This window comes from Festucalex cinctus, chromosome 13 (assembly GCF_051991245.1).
Source record: "Festucalex cinctus isolate MCC-2025b chromosome 13, RoL_Fcin_1.0, whole genome shotgun sequence".
Classification (NCBI taxonomy): Eukaryota; Metazoa; Chordata; class Actinopteri; order Syngnathiformes; family Syngnathidae; genus Festucalex; species Festucalex cinctus.
The window spans coordinates 8370012-8391555 of record NC_135423.1 but is presented as its reverse complement, the minus strand read 5'-3'; the positions used below and the strand labels follow the sequence as shown (position 1 = coordinate 8391555).

Sequence of the window (21544 nt, the reverse complement as noted above, 5' to 3'; positions counted from 1 at the left end):
CCAGACGAGACGACGTCACCTTTTGTGATTGGTGGTGGTGGGCCGCTCCAAACAGATGACGAAGGCCTCTCCATAGAGCACTTGTCAACTTTGCTCTTCATCCAACGTCCAATTATCGTCTACTTTGCCCTCCTCCCCCTTCTATGGGTGCCATTCACATCTCAACCGACTGGGATTAAACAAGGAGAATAGCAACACGACACGGATCCACCGAATGGTCGCCATTGAAATCCATTCACGGGAGGTGGGGGGGGGGGGCTCTCCATTGATGCTAGAAGGAAGCCTTCAGTGACAAAGGTCAGAGGGCTGAGCAGACACTCCCACACCTCCGTGACCCGGCTCTGATCCCACGACCCCGACCGACACCGGGAGCCTTCGGGCCCCGCTGGTTTGTCCTGGCCCGTTTTCTGCCGCATCACTCAACCACGTATCGGCTCGGATGCGTCACTATAGATGCTAATTAGCCACACTGACAAGAAATGACTTGAATATCTCTTTTTTTTTTTTTTTGCATGTTCAAATATGAGGCGTGTCACAAAGGTTCTTGCGCCTGCTAACCAATTCCAGTCCAAGAAGAACATTGCCATGCTGGAGCGACCTCGAAATTAAAACGGTGTGGTTCCATGTTTGTGTTTATTTTTGTTGTTGTTGTTTGTTTCTTTCCCAAGACACCAGTCCTGGGCTGTGTCCAAATGTGCACACTAATCTCTATATAGTGCACTACTAAGAGGTCACGCCATTTTATAGTGGTGCCCGGATGTCCAAAAGAAATATTTGACAATTTGATAATCGATTACTTATCAATTAATCTTGGTAGCGCTACTGTTTTATGAATATGACGGTAAACGTATGCGAGACATGTAGCGTTCATGTTCATAGAAGTGAGTTTCCGTCAGGCCTGCGGGCCAACCAACCAACGCATGAAAAATGTGCTCTCCTGTCACAGGATCCGCGACCACCTTCTGACCTTACAGCACACGCCCTCTGAGACGAACCTCTGACCCCTACGTGTGTGAGGTGGTGGTGGTGGTGGGGGGGGGGGTACATGTATGCTTTAAAGGGTAAGGGGTTGACCTGCTGGGGGCGTATGTTCAAATCCAGTTTTCTGGCATTTTTCTTCCGGTCTGGGTAGGGCATGTTTAAAAAAACAAAACAAAAAACCTTATTTACTTCCGCAAACACAGTGTTGTGAGTGACATATCTTCTTCTGGGGGTCACTTCGCATAACGTTCACACAGCACAGCAGATAGACTGAGGTCGCAATTAATAGGTAATGTTTACAAAAAAAAAAAATCGAATTTCACAAACAATTCGGAATTGAGCATTAAGACCTGCAGTGTAAACGGAGCCTAAGTCAAGATTTTTTTTTTTAATTAATTATTTATTTATTTTTAGCATTGGACATTATTGTGTTTGTTCAGGCTTTTACTACTCTCTACTACTCTTCATTTAAACTTGGAGGCAAAAGCGCCACCATGCGGTCAAACTCAGAAATCACATGACGCGAAGGAAAAACAAAGAACACTGTAATATGACTCCAACACATTATGTGTCAAAAACTACCTTTCGTACAAGACATGCTTGGGTACAATACTGCTTTTATTACATTTAAAACATAAACAAAAATAAACGTGCACCTGTCCTGTACCTTTTGAAATGTCTGTTTCATTTTGCGTGTGTGAACGTGTTTGGACCTTTTTTTTTTTTCTTTTTTTTCTTTTTTTTCTGTATTCGTTTAACTTCAAGTGAACAATACAGCGTAACCTAGTACATTGTTAAACAAGTTTAGACGTGTTTGGGCCTATGTACAGGTAGTTGGCGTAGTTAGCGATCCAAGATGGCCGATCTTCTGTGCGTTCGGGACGCCGATCGTGCAGGGGTCACCGATCGCATCTTGACAGGCGCACACTTTGCTCGCTAGCAGGAAGTACATCGGTGGAAACCGGAAGTACATTTAGCAATAATACTTTTCCTTGAACTGAAATAATAATGCTCATGGTTTAATGGCAACAACTTGTGGAAAAGACATTATAAAAGGAAAAGAACTTTAGAACAGTGATGGTAAAAAAAAAAAAAAGTTTGAATTTGAAATGCAGCTCCCTTATCAGAACATATTCATCATGTGTTTAACGTGTGCATATTGACCTCCCTCATTGTCATGAATGTAACATCCGTCTTGGCAATTTATGGTTGTAGTTATGTGTGCGTGTTCATATGTGTGTAGCTCAAAGAAGTCAAAGTCCACTTACTTGAGTTGAGGTGGGCCAACTGGTCAGAAAACACACCTAACTCGAGCGGCGAGAAGCTTGCTGTCCTATTGGCCTACGGCGTGTCCTCGCCTCGTGATTGGCCGGCGACATCAGAGAGGTGTGTCCTGTGAAGGAAGACAAAGGGCAGTCGGGGTGGGATGTGCTGGGAAAGATATCCATGTGCTGTGCAGGCCAAACAGGCCGCAGGTTTTGACCCATATCGTCTTACCTTACATAATTGGGAGCGTTCGAGCGCCAAACGGTAGCGCCTCGGGGACGGGGGAGGGCAGAGTTTACTAGAGGGATGTTACCTGTCTGTCACCTGGACGTCGCCACTCCTTCCCACCTCATTTTCTGTCTCTGCGGAGCAAAAACGGAAAAACTGACTCATCCGAGTCTTCCTTTCCACTTGATTCTCCATAACACAATGCTAATTGGTATGAGTGGGTGTGTGTACATCTGGTGCAATAACCACCCCCCCAGTCCAACCCCTCATACACCCACCCCCCACCTTGTTGAAAGCTCATTAAAAGACCTGCTGTTAATGAGCTAGAGGGATCATAGAAGTTGATTTTCATTGAAGGGAGGAGTGGGGTGGGCTTGGGCCCGAGATGCTGCGGCAGAGGTTTTTATGTCCTTAAAATAGAGTCAGCAATTATCCCAACCCCTTGACATTCCCCATTCACCCTGCGCTGCCTCCCAACATGCCCACAAACAATCAGCAAACTGCCCTGGCGCCCACACCCCGCACCAGCGCACCCCCTCCCGCCTCCCCAATCGTGTATCCTGAGAATTGTTAGCCGGCCGTGTCCCATCAACAGCAGCCATCCCGCCAAGACCTGCACGAGGACAGACACCAAACAAACACGCACAGGCCACTAAAAATGCATGACAACATCTCGACACAAAGTCGGGAACATCACAAGGATGTAAACAAGGAGCGAGGGTCCCTAACCCAAACGCTTACATTAAAAATGAATAAGTCAGCGCTGACTGGGTTCCTCAGAGGAAAACAGCCCGCGCTGACTGAGAAAACAGCGAGCGAGAAGAGGCGCTTAAAAATACGTTCAAAAGCTTTGTTGCAAGTCCCAAACTGCAAGCCCGAATAAGAAAAAAATGTAAACGAGAACGGCACTGTGGAGAACAAAGACGTTGAGCAGTCAAACAAGCAGAAAAAAAAAAAAAAAAAGATATTTTGGAAGGGCGACTTTGTCTTTGTTTGTGCGAGCTAGCATGCTACTTCCCACTTCACAAAAGCGTGACTTTAAACGACTTGAATGCATCATTTGGAATTCTGCGGTAGGTAAATAATTCTATAGTGACTCAAGTAGCAAAAAGCTATTTCTTTCATCAAAGTAAAAACACATTTTATATTTGTATTTTTATGGATTAGACTACTTCCTGGTTTGCATTGGGTGAGGCAACGCTGCATTCGAGGAATGTGGAAAATCAAAAATATCCCACTCGGATTGTTGCGGTTCCAACCTCAAAGCGTTCCATGATTCAAATTTCCAACAGAGAAGAAAAAAAAAGAAGAAATTCAAATACACACTTTAAGTATTAGCTAGCAAACTACTTCCAGGTTGACGGAAGATGACTGACGGGACTGTACCTTTTTTTTTAAATTCTTGGATAAGGGGAGTGCTTTTATTGTTACACAAATGTACTAAAAAGAAGAGAAAACACATCCATAGAACAAAAGTTAAAATTTGCCTTATTTATCTTGGTCTATTGCTGCATTCGAGGACGGTGGGAAGTCAGACAGATCCCATTTGGATTCTCCCAGTTCCCGACCTCAAAGTATTCGAAGCGAATGTAAACAACAAAGATGGCCGAGTCCGATAAATTGTTGTTCTGGTTAACACAGTCAGTCCAAAGCACATTGGGTTGCATAAAGTTCTTTTTTTTCGAATAACTAAATTCATGTTAATAAATAAATACATTAATTTGTTTACAGTCATGCAAATTCTGTTTTGCCAGTTACAGTCTTTCTCTACGGGGTTCGCCGTTGTTGAGTGATGTTAGATTTAAACCGCTTGGTGAAGTCGGGGTCCTTTTTTTCCCCATCGACTTTGCAACTTGGAACAGGTGTTCCGTGTATACTATTCCAACTTCCCACCTTCCTCGAATGCAGCATATGGCCGTCCTGGATAATGGACCTCATGCTGCATTCGAGGAAGGTAGGAAGTCAAAGATACCCCACTTGAACATACATATCAAAATATCTATGTGCATTTCGTCAGATCTTTGTTTGGTCAATTATTATTATTATTTTTTTTTACTTTTTGTAATCCTGATAAGTGACCAACCAAAAAAAAATAAGACAAGTGAGATAAGAATAGACATCACTATGCAAAAAAATAATAAAATAAATAAATAGACCTCATCTTTTTATTGAGGCTCCTGATGACAATGTTAGAAAAGAGTGTGGGACAGTCAAGTGTTGAGGCTAAAAGGAAACAATCAGCAGGACACGTTTGGGGGCATGTAACAGTGACAGGAATAGGATAACAATAACAACAGCAAGATTGTCAATCTATATACAAAATATGATCCCTGAACAGTTAGACTGCTTTTACACACATCGTTTTGGTGTCCCTGATATGGATACACAGTGGTCAGACACTCTCTCGCACAAATGTATCACACACAATTTTATCTCACGAGTTTCTCTCACACTTTTTCTCACTTGATACACACGTTCCCGTGTGATTTCTCTCACACATACTCTGTCAGACGTGCATGCACTCACAAGTATCACACAACTCAAGCACGCACAAGCATGCAGTCGCCTCTCACACATACTGTCACACAGGATCAGCCACATACACAATTTTCTCACATTCAGTCACACACAATACCTCTCACCTAAACACTCCTCTCTCACATTCGCTCTCACATTTTCTCATGTGCAGTTTCTCATACACACACAGCAGGTGTGCATGCACTCCGTCTCTCTCACACGCATTCAATTGCATACGTATAATCCTACAAACACACAGCCCTCTCTCACACGTACTGTCTTACAGTAAAAGTTTCACTCACATGCAGTCTCTCATTCACTAACTTTCACCTATTCCCTTACATAATTTCTCACCAGTCTCTTACATACACCCACACGCTCAGACCCACAAACACGCAGTCTCCTCTCACACAAACTCAAGCACGCACAAGCATGCAGTCTCCTCTCACACATACTGTCACACAGGATCAGCCACATACACAGTTTTCTCACATTCAGTCACACACACACACACACACAATACCTCTCACCTGCACACTCCTCTCTCACATAAATTAAGTCTCAAACTCTCTCATTCACACAGCAGGTGTGCATGCACTCTCAAGCTCTCTCACACACATTCAATTGCATACGTATAATCCTACAAACACACATACTAACAGTAATAACTAACATACATAGTTTACTCAATCTCTCACACACAAACTCTCACACATTTGCGCACAGGTTTGCTTGAGTCCTGGACACAAAATGAGGCAAAAGGATGCATGCAGTCACAGGACACAGTTCAAGTACGAGTGTCATTACACAAGTGCTCGCTCAATCAAGTGCGCCTTTACACTCTCACTTCCACAACCACCAAGGTGCAGCGTTGTTCATAAATTACAAATGATGTAAAAACACACTCACAGAACCCGGAAATAATAACAGCTGCAAAAAAAAACATGCACAAGCAGTTGGACATTTTACAAATGTAAACAAGAAGAAGAAGAGAACTGCACCCGTTCCACACCAAGAGAATGACACTTTTGCTGCATAGAAAGTCACGGGGCCGGGAAAAGCGCACACACAAAAGTCTATTCACATTTGTCACAAGGAGTCAAGAGCGCAACCTCCAGTCGTCGGCGTCCCCACGTGGCCTGTAAACGTGACGTTAGCTTTCAAAAGAAAGTTGACACACTGCAGACTGTTTGCGTTCGCCTCCTCGTCTACAAGTCAAGTCAAAAGATTTCTGGACAAGAACAACATTTTCGATGGCCCCACACAAGTCTGAACGTGGTATTCCGATTAACGCTGTGGAATCTGAATTAGCTCATCAAACTCATTTGAATTAATTACAAAGAACTCTAAGACGCTGTGGAAACACAATTATAAATTCCCTGCTGAACTTTTAGAACCAAGAACTCCTTTTACCCAGAACTCAAAGATGCTGGCCTTGTTGGTGGAAAAGCAGCTATTGGGGGGGGGGGGGGGGGGGGGGGTGACTTCCCCTTTAATCAGAATACCATATTTCGCCAAGTGGGAGAATATCAAACATATTGTGAAGAAACACTCTGACTCGAAAAGGGCAGAATATCTGCGTACATATCTCCCGATATGTTTGCGTTTTTCGTGAATCTTGATGATTGTGACAAGTCACCCGTCCAGCAGATCAGACAAAAAGAGCGAGAAAATGGCTCCTCTGCATCACCTGCAAACTTGACGCTGTCGTTTTCCTGTGTTGGCGCGGACTGTGGTCGCTCACTTCCTGTTGTGCAGCACTGTGAACGTCCCTATTGAATGTCACCGTTTTGTTCTGTGGCCACACAAGTCAGCACTTTCTCAGCCCAAGCCTTTTTTGTTTGTTTGTTTGTTTTTGCTTTTTTTTTTGTTGCATATGACCGCTTCAGTTCTGCTACTTCTCTACTCCAGTTTGGTGAGGGTTGATTTTATTGTGAGTCCAGTTCACTTCACTTGAAGTTTGAAGTCGGGGCTGTCAAAGCTACGGAGCCCTCGGCTATGGGCGGACTTCCTGCGCTCCCCTCCTGCCGATGTCGTTCCTTGTCCGTCAGATCCAGACCGGCTTCCTCCTCCTCCTCCATCTTCACCGCCACTGGCACTGCCGCCTCTTCGGCCTTGACGGCGCCGGCCTGGGCGTAGGTGCCCACGCTGGCGTGGCTGAGGCCGTGCACCTTCTTCAGGTGCTTCTCCAGGGTGGCGTAGACGGTGAAAGGCACGGAGCAAAGCTGGCAGAGGAAGGGCGCCTTGGCCCCCTGGGCGCCGTGCGTCTTCATGTGGCGCGTCAGCTTGGAGCTCTGCGCGCAGGCGTAGCTGCACAGGCCGCAGCGGTACGGCCGCTCGCCCGTGTGGCTGCGCCGGTGCACCGTCAGGTTGCTGCTGTTGCGGAACTGCTTGCCGCAGTACTCGCACGCCTCGTCCTTCTTCTTCTTGCCGACGGTGGAGGCGGACGCGGGGGCGGCGCCGGCGCTCCTCCTCTCGTTGTCCCGTTGCCACTCATGCACCGCCTGGCTGACCTTGGCCTCGCTGAAGTCGGTCACCTCGGGCCGCTTGGGCGTGCAGTTTCCGCTGGCGATGCCGCTCTCGCCGCTGCCGCCTGTCTCGCCGCTCTCCAGGGAGCCCTCGGAGGGGCTGGCGCACGGCGAGGCGCGCCGGGGCTCCGCCTGCGCCTCCGACAACTCCTCGCCGCCGTGGTAGAGCCTCAGAAGCTCCCCGTCCGGGGGTCTGACCTGCGCCGGGAGCAGCATCAGGTTGGAGGCGGTGACGGTGGCGCGCTTGGGCACCGTCAGGTCCAACTCGGCGGGGCCAGGCGCGCTCGCGTCCGTCGCCTTCCCCGGTTGAATATGCAAACTCCCCCTGGCGGAGTCCGTCATCATCATCGTCACATCCGCCGATTCGTACGCCGCCTCCCGGTGGTGACTCCTGATATGGCGGGCCAGCTGCCCGCTCTGGGCGAAGGCCTGGCCGCACAGCCCGCAGTGGTACGGCCTCTCGCACGCGTGCGTCCGCCGGTGGGCGGAGAGGGCGCGCGGGGACGCGAAGCTGTGGTCGCACAGCTGGCAGTGGAAATGGGCCTGGAGGACTCGCGTTTGAGGGAAGGGCGACGCCGCGGGCGGCGAGGAGGACGGCGACGGCGCCAGGCCTCCCGGCGAGCCCACGGCGGGCTTGTTGCCGTTGTTGGCGCCCTCGGCGAGACCCCGCAGCAGCTCGGAGAAGTTGAGCGCCTGAGGGTCGTCGGGCGACGTGGCGGCGGGAGGCTGGCGGGCGCGAGCCAGGCGCAGCGTGGGCTGGAAGGCCGAGGCCAGCGCTTGACTCAGGTGGCGAGGGTCCAGCGTGGCCGCCACGGCTTTGTTCTCCTTCGGGCTTCCTCTCGCTCGGACGTCCTCGACCTCGTCGTGGTGGTCCTGGTAGATGCTGAGGGAGTGCGCGTGGCGGGCGTGCTGCAGCAGGGCCCAGGCGGATGGCAAAATGCTCTCACACTGCTGGCATGTCAAGTAGGAAGGGTCCTCGGACTCTGGAAAAAAAAAAAAAAACAGAGCCCCTATTAGTGACACGCAAGGGTCAGGGGTCACGGCGGAGGAGCCAATCCAGTTGAGTGGGCAAGAAAACAGTTCTCAGATGCCTTCACATGTTTGTGACACACTTTTGCCAAAATACCCAAAGGATCAAAAACCTTCTTTTTACATTCTTGCTGGAATTAGCTTTTGAGGGGGCGGTGCTTGTCTCATGCAAATGAGCCACTGCTCCTAGCTTTACAATCGAGAGAGCTTGTTTATTCCCGATTAGGACGTATACACTATGCTACAAAAACAAAGAGAATATTTCCCCCCAGTCTATCTGTGCAGTCCATAGCTCTCTGCCTTACAACTATCAGTTTAGCTTAATGCTAACATATACGGAAAACGCTATTTACAAGCTAACAATTAGCATCCATGCTCCCAGTTTTAGAAACCTTTAAGCTTAATGCTAACATATATGGAAAACACTATTTACGAGCTAACAATTAGCATCAATGCTCCCAGTTTTAGAAACCTTTAAGCAACGAGTGCAGCATTTGACCGAGTTAATCACAGTCGTCAAGGTATATCTCTTCTTTGTTTACGTCTGCATGACTCTACTACCTCCCGGTGGCCAAGGTGGGCACAGCGTATTGGATCATTACTCACAAATGTGGAATACAAACGGTTTCATTTTTTACATTATATTTAAATGTTATTAAGCTGTGCAATATTATACACTGTTATTTTTTTTTTTTCATTGAAAACAAATGTTTGTTTGTTTGTTTTTGTTTGTTTTTATTAGGGAGGCTGGTTTCTCATCACTACATTTCCCATCGTCACCCAAGAATGTTTATCGATTATAAACATGGAGAGGAAAAGGTCAAAAGGTTGCCGTTATGAAGACGGCTTTATTGCTCATGATTTTCATCTTGAAATGTGACGACTCCCTGATTGATTGTCGACATGTATCAGAAAAAACGCCGAGCACGTCTTCTGGCGGCATCAAAGCCGAAGTACGGCGGCGTTTTCCAAGCCGGGCAGAGCGGAGGCGTGTTGCCGGCTACATCTTGCAGATATTTTTATACGTTGGATAGCTTTGTCTCCTAAGCGAGAAGCCACTTTCCAATTAAGCTGCAAATTGCTAATTAGCAGAACGTGGCAAACCAACGCTTGATGCAAATGAGCCACTGACTCAGCCTGCTTGACAAATGAGGCCTTTTCTGCATTCATCAACACTGGAGACACGACCACGAGAAATTGTGGTGGTGGTGGGGGGGGGTGTTCTATTTTTTCGTTTGCTTTCTTTGCGAGAGGTTCAAAGCCGACTGCTATAAGCCTCTTTCATGTTTCCTCAAGTCAAATCCTTCTGTCTTTGACTGGAGGGGAGGAAGAGAGAGATGAAAAAGAGAGCAACTCTTTCTTTCTTTTCGTTCTCTCCTCTTTTCTGCCTGTGTGGCGCTTCGATGTCCTTTAGCCTAGCCCGAGGAGGGAGCCAGCAAAAGTTGGGATGAAGAAAAAAAAAAAAAAAAAGAAAAAAACGAGGGTGAGAGCAGGAAAAGAGAGATAGGTAGGTCAGGGCTCGGGAGATAAAGAAGAAAATGAGATAAAAAGATTATAAAGTAGCGCAAGGGAGGGGAGGACAGCGTGAAAATATGTCACCCCTTTGGATTGTACTTGAGACCCATCCTCCAAGCCCTCCGCCCCCAAATCTATCCCTGAGGGGGCGGCAGCAGTGGTGGTGAGGGTGGTGGTGGTGGGGTTCCATGGTGGCTTTTGTCTTGCGGTCCCGCAGTGAAACACAATACCCAGCCGCTCTCGCTCTCGCGCTCTCTCTCCCCATCCACTCTCTCGCCCCGTTTTTTTTTTTTTTTTTTTTTTTGTGTGTAAGGATTCCCATTTGGCCCGGGGTAGCACTTGAATATTAAGCAGAAGCAATAACTACTAATTAAAAATGCAGATTGGCTGGGAGCACTAACGAGCAGCAGGCAGAATCTCTTCTCCCCCGGGAGGCCGAGACGGGGAGGGGAGGCGAGAAATTGAAAGAGGGCCAAGCCAAAGTGTGCTGAAGACGACCAAGGAGGAGGAGGAGGGCGGCGGTGGAGATGAATAAAAAACAAAAAACAAACAAACAAGGAGAATAAATAAAAAGGAAGGAGACAGATGCACGAGGCTCTTCAGTAATCCATCCCCACTCGAAGCCCACCACCACACACACAAACGAGACACGCGTCTTTCTTCGCTGCAGAAAAAGAAGAGGAGGGACGGACGTTGTCTGCTTGCGGGATAACCGCTCTCTCACTTTCACTCAAAACAGATCGCCACACAACACCTTGCAAAACAAACTCGCACGCCCAAAATGGCTGTCAATTATTCACGTGTTAAATTGACAACATCACTTCTTGTCAAAGGGCTTTTTTGTTTACTTACAACATATTGTACAAGGGGGAACAATTTTGAAAAATATTCTAATTATGACCCATGTAAGTCATAATTTTTTAAGTACCGGTAAGCTTCACAGACCCATATATATATTTAATATTTGTACAAATATTTTTGTCAGATGTATTTTTTATTGATAACAATACTGTGTTGCCTTGAGATACAAGTTTAAGTCCATGTCATGTCTTCCCATTAAAATGAATGTAAATGCCATTAATTCATTCCAGCCTCTGAATTTTTTTTGTGTGTATTTATAATAAGTAAAAATGTACTTGTTTTTATTAATATTATATGAATAAAAACAAAACTCAACAGCATGTAAAAAAAACAAAAAAAACAAAAACATCCATTTGTGCACCATGATTAACTCATTCACTCCCAGCCATTTTTCACAGAATCAATCCCATTCACTCCTGGCTGTTTTACTGGATTTTGAGTGATTTTGCAAGGCCCACAGAATATTGTGTTCTATTGCTATAAAAACATGGAACCTATCAAAAGAAATATTAAAGTCTCTTCTTTCATCAGGAAAAAAAAAAAGTACATTTCTATCCATTTCCGTTTTGCAGCAATTAGCATTAGAAGAGAGCTAAGTTTCATCAGTTTTCACAAATCTATTTAGAATTGTGAGTAATTGAGTTTTTTTCAACATGGCCCTGGTTGATCTCCTTTGCTCTGCTGCCACCTGCTGGCCGTTTGTGTAATAACTACCATTTCTGCAGCCGTTCTTTGCTGTTGAGAGGCTGCATCAAAGCCTTCTGAATGCTCTAGCATTAAAAACAACAACAACAACAAAAAAAAAACATATAAATACGTCTTTGGTACACTTACATTAAACAAAAAACACACACATATTTACACGTTATTGGGAGCAAATGTCATTGCAGCACCTTCTGGTCAGTGTGGGGATGGATTACTTGGCCACTTGGAGGAACTATATTACAATTATGCAGACACAAATGAAGACGAGTTTCACAACTACTGTAAGTGACTTAGTAAGCCAAAGTAATATTGGCCGCTTTTCCCTCAAGGATAAAAAAAAAAAAAAAAAAAATGTTGACCGCCACCATACAAAGTTTGGATGTCAAATTTTTGCTCACAAGTCAAAGCATAACAAAATAGTCCTAACAACTGCTGATATCTCCAGGCACAACTGCACATTTATCTTAAGATGGCTTCTTCTCGTCTTTTGCCACTTTGTTGTGTCAAGAGACGTTGTAGATGGACGGAAACGGTGAAGGCAGGAGCGTCAAACCCGGCCCCCCTCCCTGAGCGTTGCACAAAGGAAGGAACTGCTAACGTGTGTGTGCGCGCGCGACATGGGAGGTTTCGACATGTGCACGAAGGGACGCTCGCCGACCTGCTGCGAGACGCTGCGTCCGTTTGAAGGTGCAAAGACCTCCGCCAAGGCCCAAATGTTTTGCTATAGCCTCATCACGTAATTGCTTAGAATTCTGTCAGCACATCTTTAGCTCTGTCACTGGCTTCTTCTTTTTTTTTTCATACTGTAATTGCTATAAAGACACTTTATTTATTTATTTATTTATTTAAAGATTTTGGATCCATATCGAACTTTACTTTTCTTGTTCTATTCAAATCCAACATATGCTCAACTAATGTGTCCATTTACACTGCTACTAAATCTAGATCAGATCTGTATTGAACTGGTTTTGACCTGGCAGCATTCAGCATAACCTTTGCAAGTGCAAAGCGGACATGATTTGCAGAAGTTTACTCCCCTGAATATGTTGATGCTGGGATATTTGGAACACTTCTACTTGCGCACACTCTGACACTGAAAGCACCACTGCCACCTACTGTAGTGGATGTCAAATGACATTTTCCTAACCCAAGGCTCAACTTTTTGGGCATTTTCTGGAAATGTCCAGTGCTTTCCTTTCCTCTCTTGGTCAATACACTGGACTAGTTGATACTTTCCATGTCAGTTTTCTATTTACGGTCATGTGGAACAACCTCTTTGCGTAATTTCCCCTGCATTAGGCTTAGCTAGGGAAACCTGTTTGAAATTCATATCGGTGTTCTTTCCAAACAGACCGGCAAAACAACACTTGCATTAAAAAAAAAAAAATAAAAAAAAATAAAAAAAATAAAAAAAATCACAGTCATAGCTCATGAAGGTGTTATAAACTGTTTATAAGCAGTTATGAATGACAGCTGTACCCCAAGCTCACTATTTGGCAAGTTTGTAGTCTTCAGTCTTCATACTACCGAGTCTCTCTCAAGCTTCCAAACTTGACAACATACTGTATGATGTCTGGAGAGTGGCAACATGTTTACCTGTTCACCACAGAAACGAGCAGGTAGGCAGGCAGGGGATTGCTGGCCAATGGTTTGCAGTTTTGGAGCTCAGGTGCTCCAGGAGTAGTGGCGGGGAGGACGGGCCCCCCCTGGGGGACCCTCGGAAATCCTCCTGACGCCGCTGCTTTCTTTTGCATCACTAACTCACCCACTCCTGCTAATGGCAACGGCTAGCTAATGAGCACAACTCATTCGGACAGGCGGTAAACAAACGACCAAAAAAACAGCCCGGCTAATGAGCAACCTTTCTTGCTAGGACTCACCTGCGTTGCCAGGCTCCAGCTTCACCTTCACCCCAAGCTCCGCCCCCCAGGCTCGCTCCCCGGCCGCCGCCTCCTCCTCCTCCTCCCTCCTGAGGCGGATGAAGGCCCGGTGGGCGGGCGAGGGGGGCTGCGCGCGGGCGTTGGGGGCTCGCTGGCGGTGGGGGAGGCAGCCGCCCTGTTTGTGCTGGATGAAGGCCAGGATGTGCGCCAGGGGGAAGGCCCGGCTGCACTGGCCGCAGGTCAACAGGTCGCCGCCCCCGTCGGGTGTCGGGATGGGCGGGGCCTGCGGCGGGGGGACGCTTACGTCCGCTGCGTCAGGAGATTCTAAGAAATACGGTAGATGGTGTTCAATTTCAATCCTTTTGTGCAGTATAAAAAAAAAAAAAAAAAAAAAAAAAAGAGAAATAACATGATTTTAAATATGAATTGTTAATATATATGGACATAAAATATATAGTCTAACCAAAATAAAATAAAAAATATATATATTGTAATTAAATAATAATTTATAAATTTTAATATATCATTGCAGTCTGACAGAAGCCTATGCCTATATTTTATTTATTTATTTACACTATTTAATTGTATTGTTAAGTATATGCATATAATAAAAGATGTTTTAAAATACTTAATGTGTTGAATTTCACGTTATATTTTAATCAATTATCAAATTAATTGTTAAACAACTACAAAGTAAAATAATTTAATAGAATAATCAAATATTTTGATATATTTAATCTAATTACTATTAAATATTTGATTACATGTAAAAAGAAGTGTATATATATATATATATATATATATATATATATATATATATATATATATATATATATATATATATATTTAATGCCATTATAGAAGCATTTGAATGCTGTGGAATGTTTACTTTATCGTACAGAATTAAAAGTAATACATTCCTATTATTTATTTGATTTTTTTTTTAACAAATTTTATGAAATGATTTAGATTTATATTAAGAAAAAATATTTCTGATTTACAACCACTTTTCTTGGCAGTATAACTCACTGGCAATTATTCAAGTCAGCCAAGTACTTAACGACAACAATGGTATGTTCAGTATGTAGTCGTGTCGTATGTAACTTAAATGCTCTGTTGACCTGTTTTCAGGTAACTTTGTGTGTTTATTGTGTTTTAGTTGAGTCAACTCTTGATTTAATCTTTGTTTTGCTCCGTGTGATGTCCAGAAAGACACAGTCATATTATTTGGAATATTATTGCTAACAATAATTGTTCATAATCGTTCACATTCAGACTTTTTTCTTCTTTTTTTTTTAACTACATCCAGTTATACATTTTAGGGTAAATCATTGATTATTTTATTATGTAAAAACACTCGTGTCAATATTACGACTTTCTTATGGGATTTTGAGAAATTTGTCACTGTATTGAAAAAACAAAACAAAACGTGCTTTTCTAGTTCTTAGGTGCTATTTCCTTGTGTGGGATAATTTTAGGCCAATCTGACAGTTTGACACACTCACTGGGCACAACAATAGAAACACCTGCAACATCGGATCAACACGCAAGCTCCAGAATTTCCTCCTCACTTTTTTTTTTTTTTGATGGACACTAAACACTTTTGTTGAGTGTTATGCATGAAATATTGTCTACTTTGTTGTTCTGCTCATGTCACTAAATAAGGAAAGCAACATATTAGTGTGTCATTTTTAGTTTTAAATCAGTTAATGTCAGAGGTATATAAATTAAGAACATATTTTTTAGGGATGTAACGATATCCAAACATCACGATACAATTATCATCACAATATGAAGGCCACGGTACGATAATTATCACGATATTGTGGGGAGGTTGGCGATACAAAAAAGGTCACAATATTGTAAAAAAAAGAAAGAGCTAATACAAAAAAAACACACAATATTGTGCTTTTGTACATTACAGCAATGAAAAATATTATAAAAATATTACAAATATGATATATAAAAAAATATATAAATATATCTATTGAGGCACTTACTTGCTAATGCAAGCCCACATCGACTTCTTCCCTATTGACTCGGTTCACTTATTACGTGCCCCTTCATCCTACCATTAGCATGGATTTTAAAGATATAAGGGCCAAAAAATGCCTTGTGAAAATTAAACCACTAAAGAAATTGCCACCGGAGGGTGCTAGAATTACATAAATGAAAATCAACCAGACTTTTTGAACAGATGTGCTGTGACATGATGATGACAATATATTGTTGCAGTTTTAATATCACGATATCGCCGGTATCGTTACATCCCTAATATTTTTAAATATTTAAATATTATAGTCAATAATGTGGTGCATAAATTGGTCCATCGAATTCGTAGCCCAATATTAGCTCTTTTAAAATCAGAAAAAAACTGCCATTTAAAATATATATATATTTTCACATTAACACATTTAATGCTAAGTCAAAGAATAATGATTTTTGAATCCCAAAAAACAAAAGAGGATTTTTGACGATTTTTCTTTTAATTTGTTGTAAAGTTAAACAAACACGAAAAGTAAAATGTCAAACCGTTAAAAAACTACCTGTAATTATTAATACATCTTGATTGATGTTATTTAATCATGACGTGCTTTTTAATGAATCCATCAATTGGTTGGTTATCAGAATTTATTCTGCCAAACATTGGAATCAGCCTGAAAAAAAAAAAAAATTAATAATCACTTGAACCCATCACTGCTACTATACGTTTTTCCTTAACTCTTTGACTGCTGAAGATGATTAATAATGATTAGTAAAATTCCGATGAATGGAATGTGATCTTTCATTTAGTAGCCACATTGTATATGTAGTAAAGGCAAACAATATTCTTTTTGCCTTGAAAGATGAGTTAAAATGCTTGAAATCGGCTGGCACTGTGTTTTTTTGTTTTGATAAAGTGTGGCAGTCAAAGACTCTCTGACATCGTCATTCAAAACTGAGCATTATCATAAAGGTCCAAATAGATTTGAAATCCCGCCTGGCAGCTTCCAATTCAACAACTTGAAACCAGTAGCAGGTGTCCCACGTTAAATAGCACGCGCGCACGCGCGCAGACTCAGCGTTGCGGCTGATCTCAAGCGCTTGTGTCAGTCAAAAGTGGCGTCGCAACGAGGCCAAACTGCTCACAGGCCACTGACCACTTCCTTCAACAACCGATCGGCTCGCTCACACACACACACACACACACACACAAGGGGGAGGGGTGGAGACATCACCCCATTCACCTCAAACAACGTATGACATCTTTGAGTGCATGTGTGTGGATATTATTATTATTCAGAATTCACATTCAAACTCATCGTCACACCCCTGCCGCCATTTCAAGTGCCTCTCATTGACACCCCCCCCCCCCCCCCCTGCCCACAAAATAAAGTTCAGATTTTCTAGTAGGTAGCAATGTGATCCCCAGTTCAAAGAGGGTGTGCTCACTTTTGCAAACATCTCATTTGTTTATTTTCACTTCCTCTCTTGGAATGAGTCACAATCGAGTTGCGCATTTTTTGTCGATGACAAAAGCTGGCATTTGAAAAGGGGTGTGTAGACTTTAAAAAAAAAATCACACTCTATTCACGTTCCACGAATCGAAAGCGCAGAAGGTTTCTCAACAGGAAGCGGAATGCAATAAAAGGGGCAGAGAAAATGACCCAAGGTGGAAGATAAGAGCGGGCCGGCCTGCCTTCCTACGTGTGTGCGTGTGTTTGAAGCATACAAATGTGACATGTGACCTCATACCTGACACATGTGGTTAGAGCGAGACGCCGGAACTTTCAAACCAGGCCAAAAGAGCGACGCAAAGAAACAGTCGGACAAAAAAAAAAAAAAAAAAAAAAAAAAAAACACATTTAAAAAAATAAATAAAAATAAAGTGTTTTTTGTCATTTTACAGGAGCATGACGTCAAGAGGAAGTCATCTAAAAGTCATTCTTTACAATCAGTATGTTCAATGCAACCCGACGACTCCAAACACGACATTCTGATGAATATTGCATTTGTGAAAGTCGAATCAAGGTAGCAAAATCCAAACGTTTTGAATCCATTTCAGGATCGCAACTAAAAATGACGTCACTGTTGCTCAGGGCTCAGGTAACGACCAATCACGGCTCGCCGCTTTTCCGAAGCTGAGCCGTGATTGGTCATTAACTGAGCCCTCAGCACTGACCTGTGTATATATGACTGGATAGCCGATAGCCCATACACGCCAGTGCAAGCCGTTGAAGTCATAGGGCGGCCATTTTGTGACTCCCACCTTGCGAGCAGACAGACTACTGTATAAACTATACACTATACATTCACATATGACATATACAGCTTGGAGGCCGTTAGTATAAGGCCGGAGGCGAGGTGCTCACTATTTTTTAACAAGTAAAATAATAATAATAATAATAATAATAATAATAATAATAATAACAACAAGTGGTAGAGGCTTCTTTTGTTGAATTATAGTTAGAATTCTTTCAGAAAAAAAATGTACATTTCCTCCTGTAAACATCATTCAGCATATCATTTCTACATGTATTTAAGGCAAGTTTTGAAATGTCTGCAGTCCTCTAGTTTATGTTAAATACATTCAAAACATCATAAATCATGCTGTTTCTACTAAGTGCTGTCTCAAATGTTCTCCACTTTTGATACTGTAAATGTTTAGGATCGTATGCCGAGAAACGTTTCCTGGGAGGAGCAATATGGCGGCCTCGCGACCTCAAACGTCTTGGCCTATCGGCCATCTACTACTATCAGTGGCCCTAAGCAACTGTGATGTCATTTTCAGTCAAGTAACAAAATGGCTGAGAGAGATTTTGCTTCTTAACTCATATTCACTGAACACTATACAATGTTAAAAAAAAAAGTTGCCAAAAATGTCACTAATTTGTATCTTACAGCTGTTACAATTTAAATGACTCTTAGGCCAAGTTATTTTTTTTCAAGTGTACGATGATAGCCATTTTTTTTATTTATTTTTTTTTAAACAGTGCCGACTACAATAATGAAGCAGGACTGGACTGGTGCAAATAATCGGCCCTGGAATTTTGATTTAGGACCCTTGGCCAAGCCCGATTCCTGACCACCCTTGGCTACCACATAGCTCTACCAGGCACGTTTATTGGTTTTAGTGTATGCTCTCTTTATTGTTAATGGATTAATGAGCTGCTCCTTCTAAGTTGTGGGCCGACCTCTCGGGGTAAAATGGAGGAAAATAACTGAATAGCACCAAATCGGCCCCAAAAGACACCGGCCCACCGGGCATCTGCCATGTATGCCAGATGGCCAGTCCAGCCCTGTAATGAAGTGTTATTATTAGAACTAAACCTTAATTTAGACCAGTATTCATCAAAAGTTATGCCTTTCCTCTATCCTATCCATATTTCCATGTAACTTGAAACAAATAACACGACAGTTAGCCCATCCTCAGGTGCAAATGGAGTTAGCCTAACTGTAGTTTTCAGTGGCTAACTCCATTTGTTGTCAAGGCAGGAGCCAATAAAGTTTTATGGGGTGTCGCTAGGTGGTCAGTCAAATCTATCCGGCATATTTCAAGAAAGCTAAGTGCAATGTCAAGATGACATTTAAAAAAAAAAATGATGTTAGCTCACTGTAGTCCTCCATGAGTCCATTTTGATAATGCTAATGCTAATTTCATCACTTTCAAACGTTCAGGCCTCAAACGCTCATAATAGAGAGCATGACGTCTTGTGATGAAGTCATTGTAGCCGTCGGCGGCCTTTTTGTATGAAGAAAAGCGGCCTTTTGAGTCAAGGGTCCTGTTGCTCAACCTGGCGCGGTCACCCGGCACACCTTGTTGCCGCCTGGACCGGGGCCAACGGAGCAGCGTAGACCAGCAAGCAGGACAGGTACAGACAGTACAGTGCGGAGCTGCATCTCGCCAGTTGTTACTCAAAAATGTCACCTTTCCTGTTTCAGAGCTGCGGCTGTTTGTGCAGACTTGCGAGGCGAGGCCATGCACGGCACCGAGGCGCGCGCACGCGCACGCGCGCCAGTCAGCCAGGGACTGTGGTCACACAACGCACGCACTTATTGTTCGTTTTGAAAAAGCTTCGATTTCGTTTTTACGTTTAATTAAGCCGAATTCAAATATATTTTTTTAAATGAAAAATAATTTGTATTTAATTCAAATGTATTTTTATGATTGTTTTGATAGGAACTAAGTAACTTATCAGGACTATCAAGCTACTTTTGATAAATAATATTTAGCCGTCTTTAAAATCAACTTGATGTGGAAACGTCCTGTTTAAATATTGACTAAACATGAGACGCGTTCGCGTTTCCGTATGTGATGTCAACAAAGTCATCATTTCATTCACCACGCCACCATTAAAAAACAAAACAAATGAAGCCAGACCAAATTATTCTCATTTCCTTGAACGTGCTTCGTTCTTACCGTGAATTGCACTCAGGTGCTGCGGTTTGCTGCCAAGTTTGCGTCTGGACATCGCGTCGATGCTTACGCGCGTCCACCTCAACAAACTACAGCCACAAAACAAAACAAAAACAAAACACGAATTAAAAGAGGGTAAAGAAGCCGGTTCGGTCCAGGTGCTGGCTGTGCGATAAGTGAACCGGCGCTGATAAGACGGACTGGCCTCTTGTGTGCGCGTGTGCCGTCGACTCCCCTGCGTGGACTGGACTGACAAGGCTGCGTTCAAGTTCACGCGTCTTCCTTCCCCTGAACGCAGCCGGCGCGCAGGAGGGCAACGAGGGGGCGTGGCCGGGCCAGCAAGTCGCGCCTCCAGAACGACAAAGCCACGACCCCGCTGGTCAAACGCGTACGTGTCTCACAAAAGGGCGTCCTCCTCACCTTACGACGGTCCTGCGACGGCGACGTCATCATTGGAAACGTCACAATTACAGTACATTCGACGCAAATAGAAAACAATCAAATGAAAATCAGCAAATGTGCCATCTTGTGAAATTCTCTACACAAAGTCATTTCATTTAATTGGTGTCTTGTGGTCAAAAGCTCGTATGTCGAGGACCCCTTGGAATGTACTGATTTCAGATTTTTACAATTGAAATTGTACTAAAAATGTGATTCACACAAGCACAGTAACAATTAATAGTTTTCATTATTTCCCTCTAATTGATCACTACTCACCTCAACTTTATTTCTTGAGCACTTTGAAAAGCGACTGCAACTTTAAGAAAGTGAAGTACATAAATATTCATTATCACACTTAAAATGATAGTTGGTTCTGTTTATAGGCGTTGTGTTCCTCTGGGGGCAATGAGACGCTTTCAGTGTGACGTCACGTTTAAGCGCGCCCCTTGAGGTGGAGAGCAGGGCGTCAATTTGTTTGTTAGCAGCTAGCAAGCTAGCTTGAAAACTTCGTTATACAGCAAGACAAGTATATCCGGACACAAACGATTTTATGAATGATAATTTACACCATGAAAGTAGTGACTTACGTACTGTTTCAAGCGAAAACAACATACATTAAGCTTCCACTTCGCCTTCCAACAAACTCCTTTTTTTGTAGCTTAGCGGCTTAGCTGGTTTCAATGGTCGCAGTAATGTAGTGTCCTACTCGGGATGTTTTTTTGTTTTTTTGTGACACTTTACATATTTCCCACCTTTTAACGAAAACGCTCGCCGAAAATCAAGCTCTCTACATTCATTTGTTATGGGATGTTTTCCCTCCGGGAGGCACCGCGGGAGCTAATCAGTGACGTCACCTGGAAGGGTCTATTGCTAACCATATGCTAACATAGTAAAGACATACAGTGCATCGTTAAGCCGAATAGCTCAATTGTCTGTCTTTTTTTTTTTTATTTAAATATTTATTATTCATTTTTCATGAAAAACATTTCTTGTCCATAAATGCAGAGCAGTGAATTGTAAAAAGTTTTGGATGACATCTCCTCGAGCTGTGATGACATTCGTCTTACGCTGCCGTGTAAGCTGCGAGCCACCATTTTGTAAAAGGAGGAACAGCCTCTATTTTACAATTTGAGGCAGTATTTATTTCAACAAAAATATTGACTCCATTCAGTTTGGACTTTGAGAGGAACTAATTT

At 43.4% G+C, this 21544-nt stretch overlaps 1 protein-coding gene across 2 annotated transcripts; it reads right to left on the bottom strand.

Moving 5' to 3' along the window:
* Positions 1–4626: 4626 nt before the first annotated feature.
* Positions 4627–20709, bottom strand: znf296 (zinc finger protein 296). 2 transcript variants are annotated; one of them, XM_077541693.1, is made up of 5 exons: positions 20625–20709; positions 20113–20339; positions 19911–19996; positions 13511–13834; positions 4627–8503 (listed from the first exon to the last, which is right to left on the bottom strand). In XM_077541693.1, the coding sequence occupies exons 3-5, from the start codon at positions 19960–19962 to the stop codon at positions 6942–6944; spliced, it is 1938 nt and encodes a 645-aa protein (XP_077397819.1). In that variant the 5' UTR covers positions 19963–19996; positions 20113–20339; positions 20625–20709; the 3' UTR covers positions 4627–6941. The 2 variants fall into 2 exon arrangements, with proteins under 2 accessions (XP_077397819.1, XP_077397818.1); XM_077541692.1 differs by having other exon boundaries at positions 19911–20339; positions 20625–20708.
* Between the last annotated feature and the right edge of the window lie 835 nt (positions 20710–21544).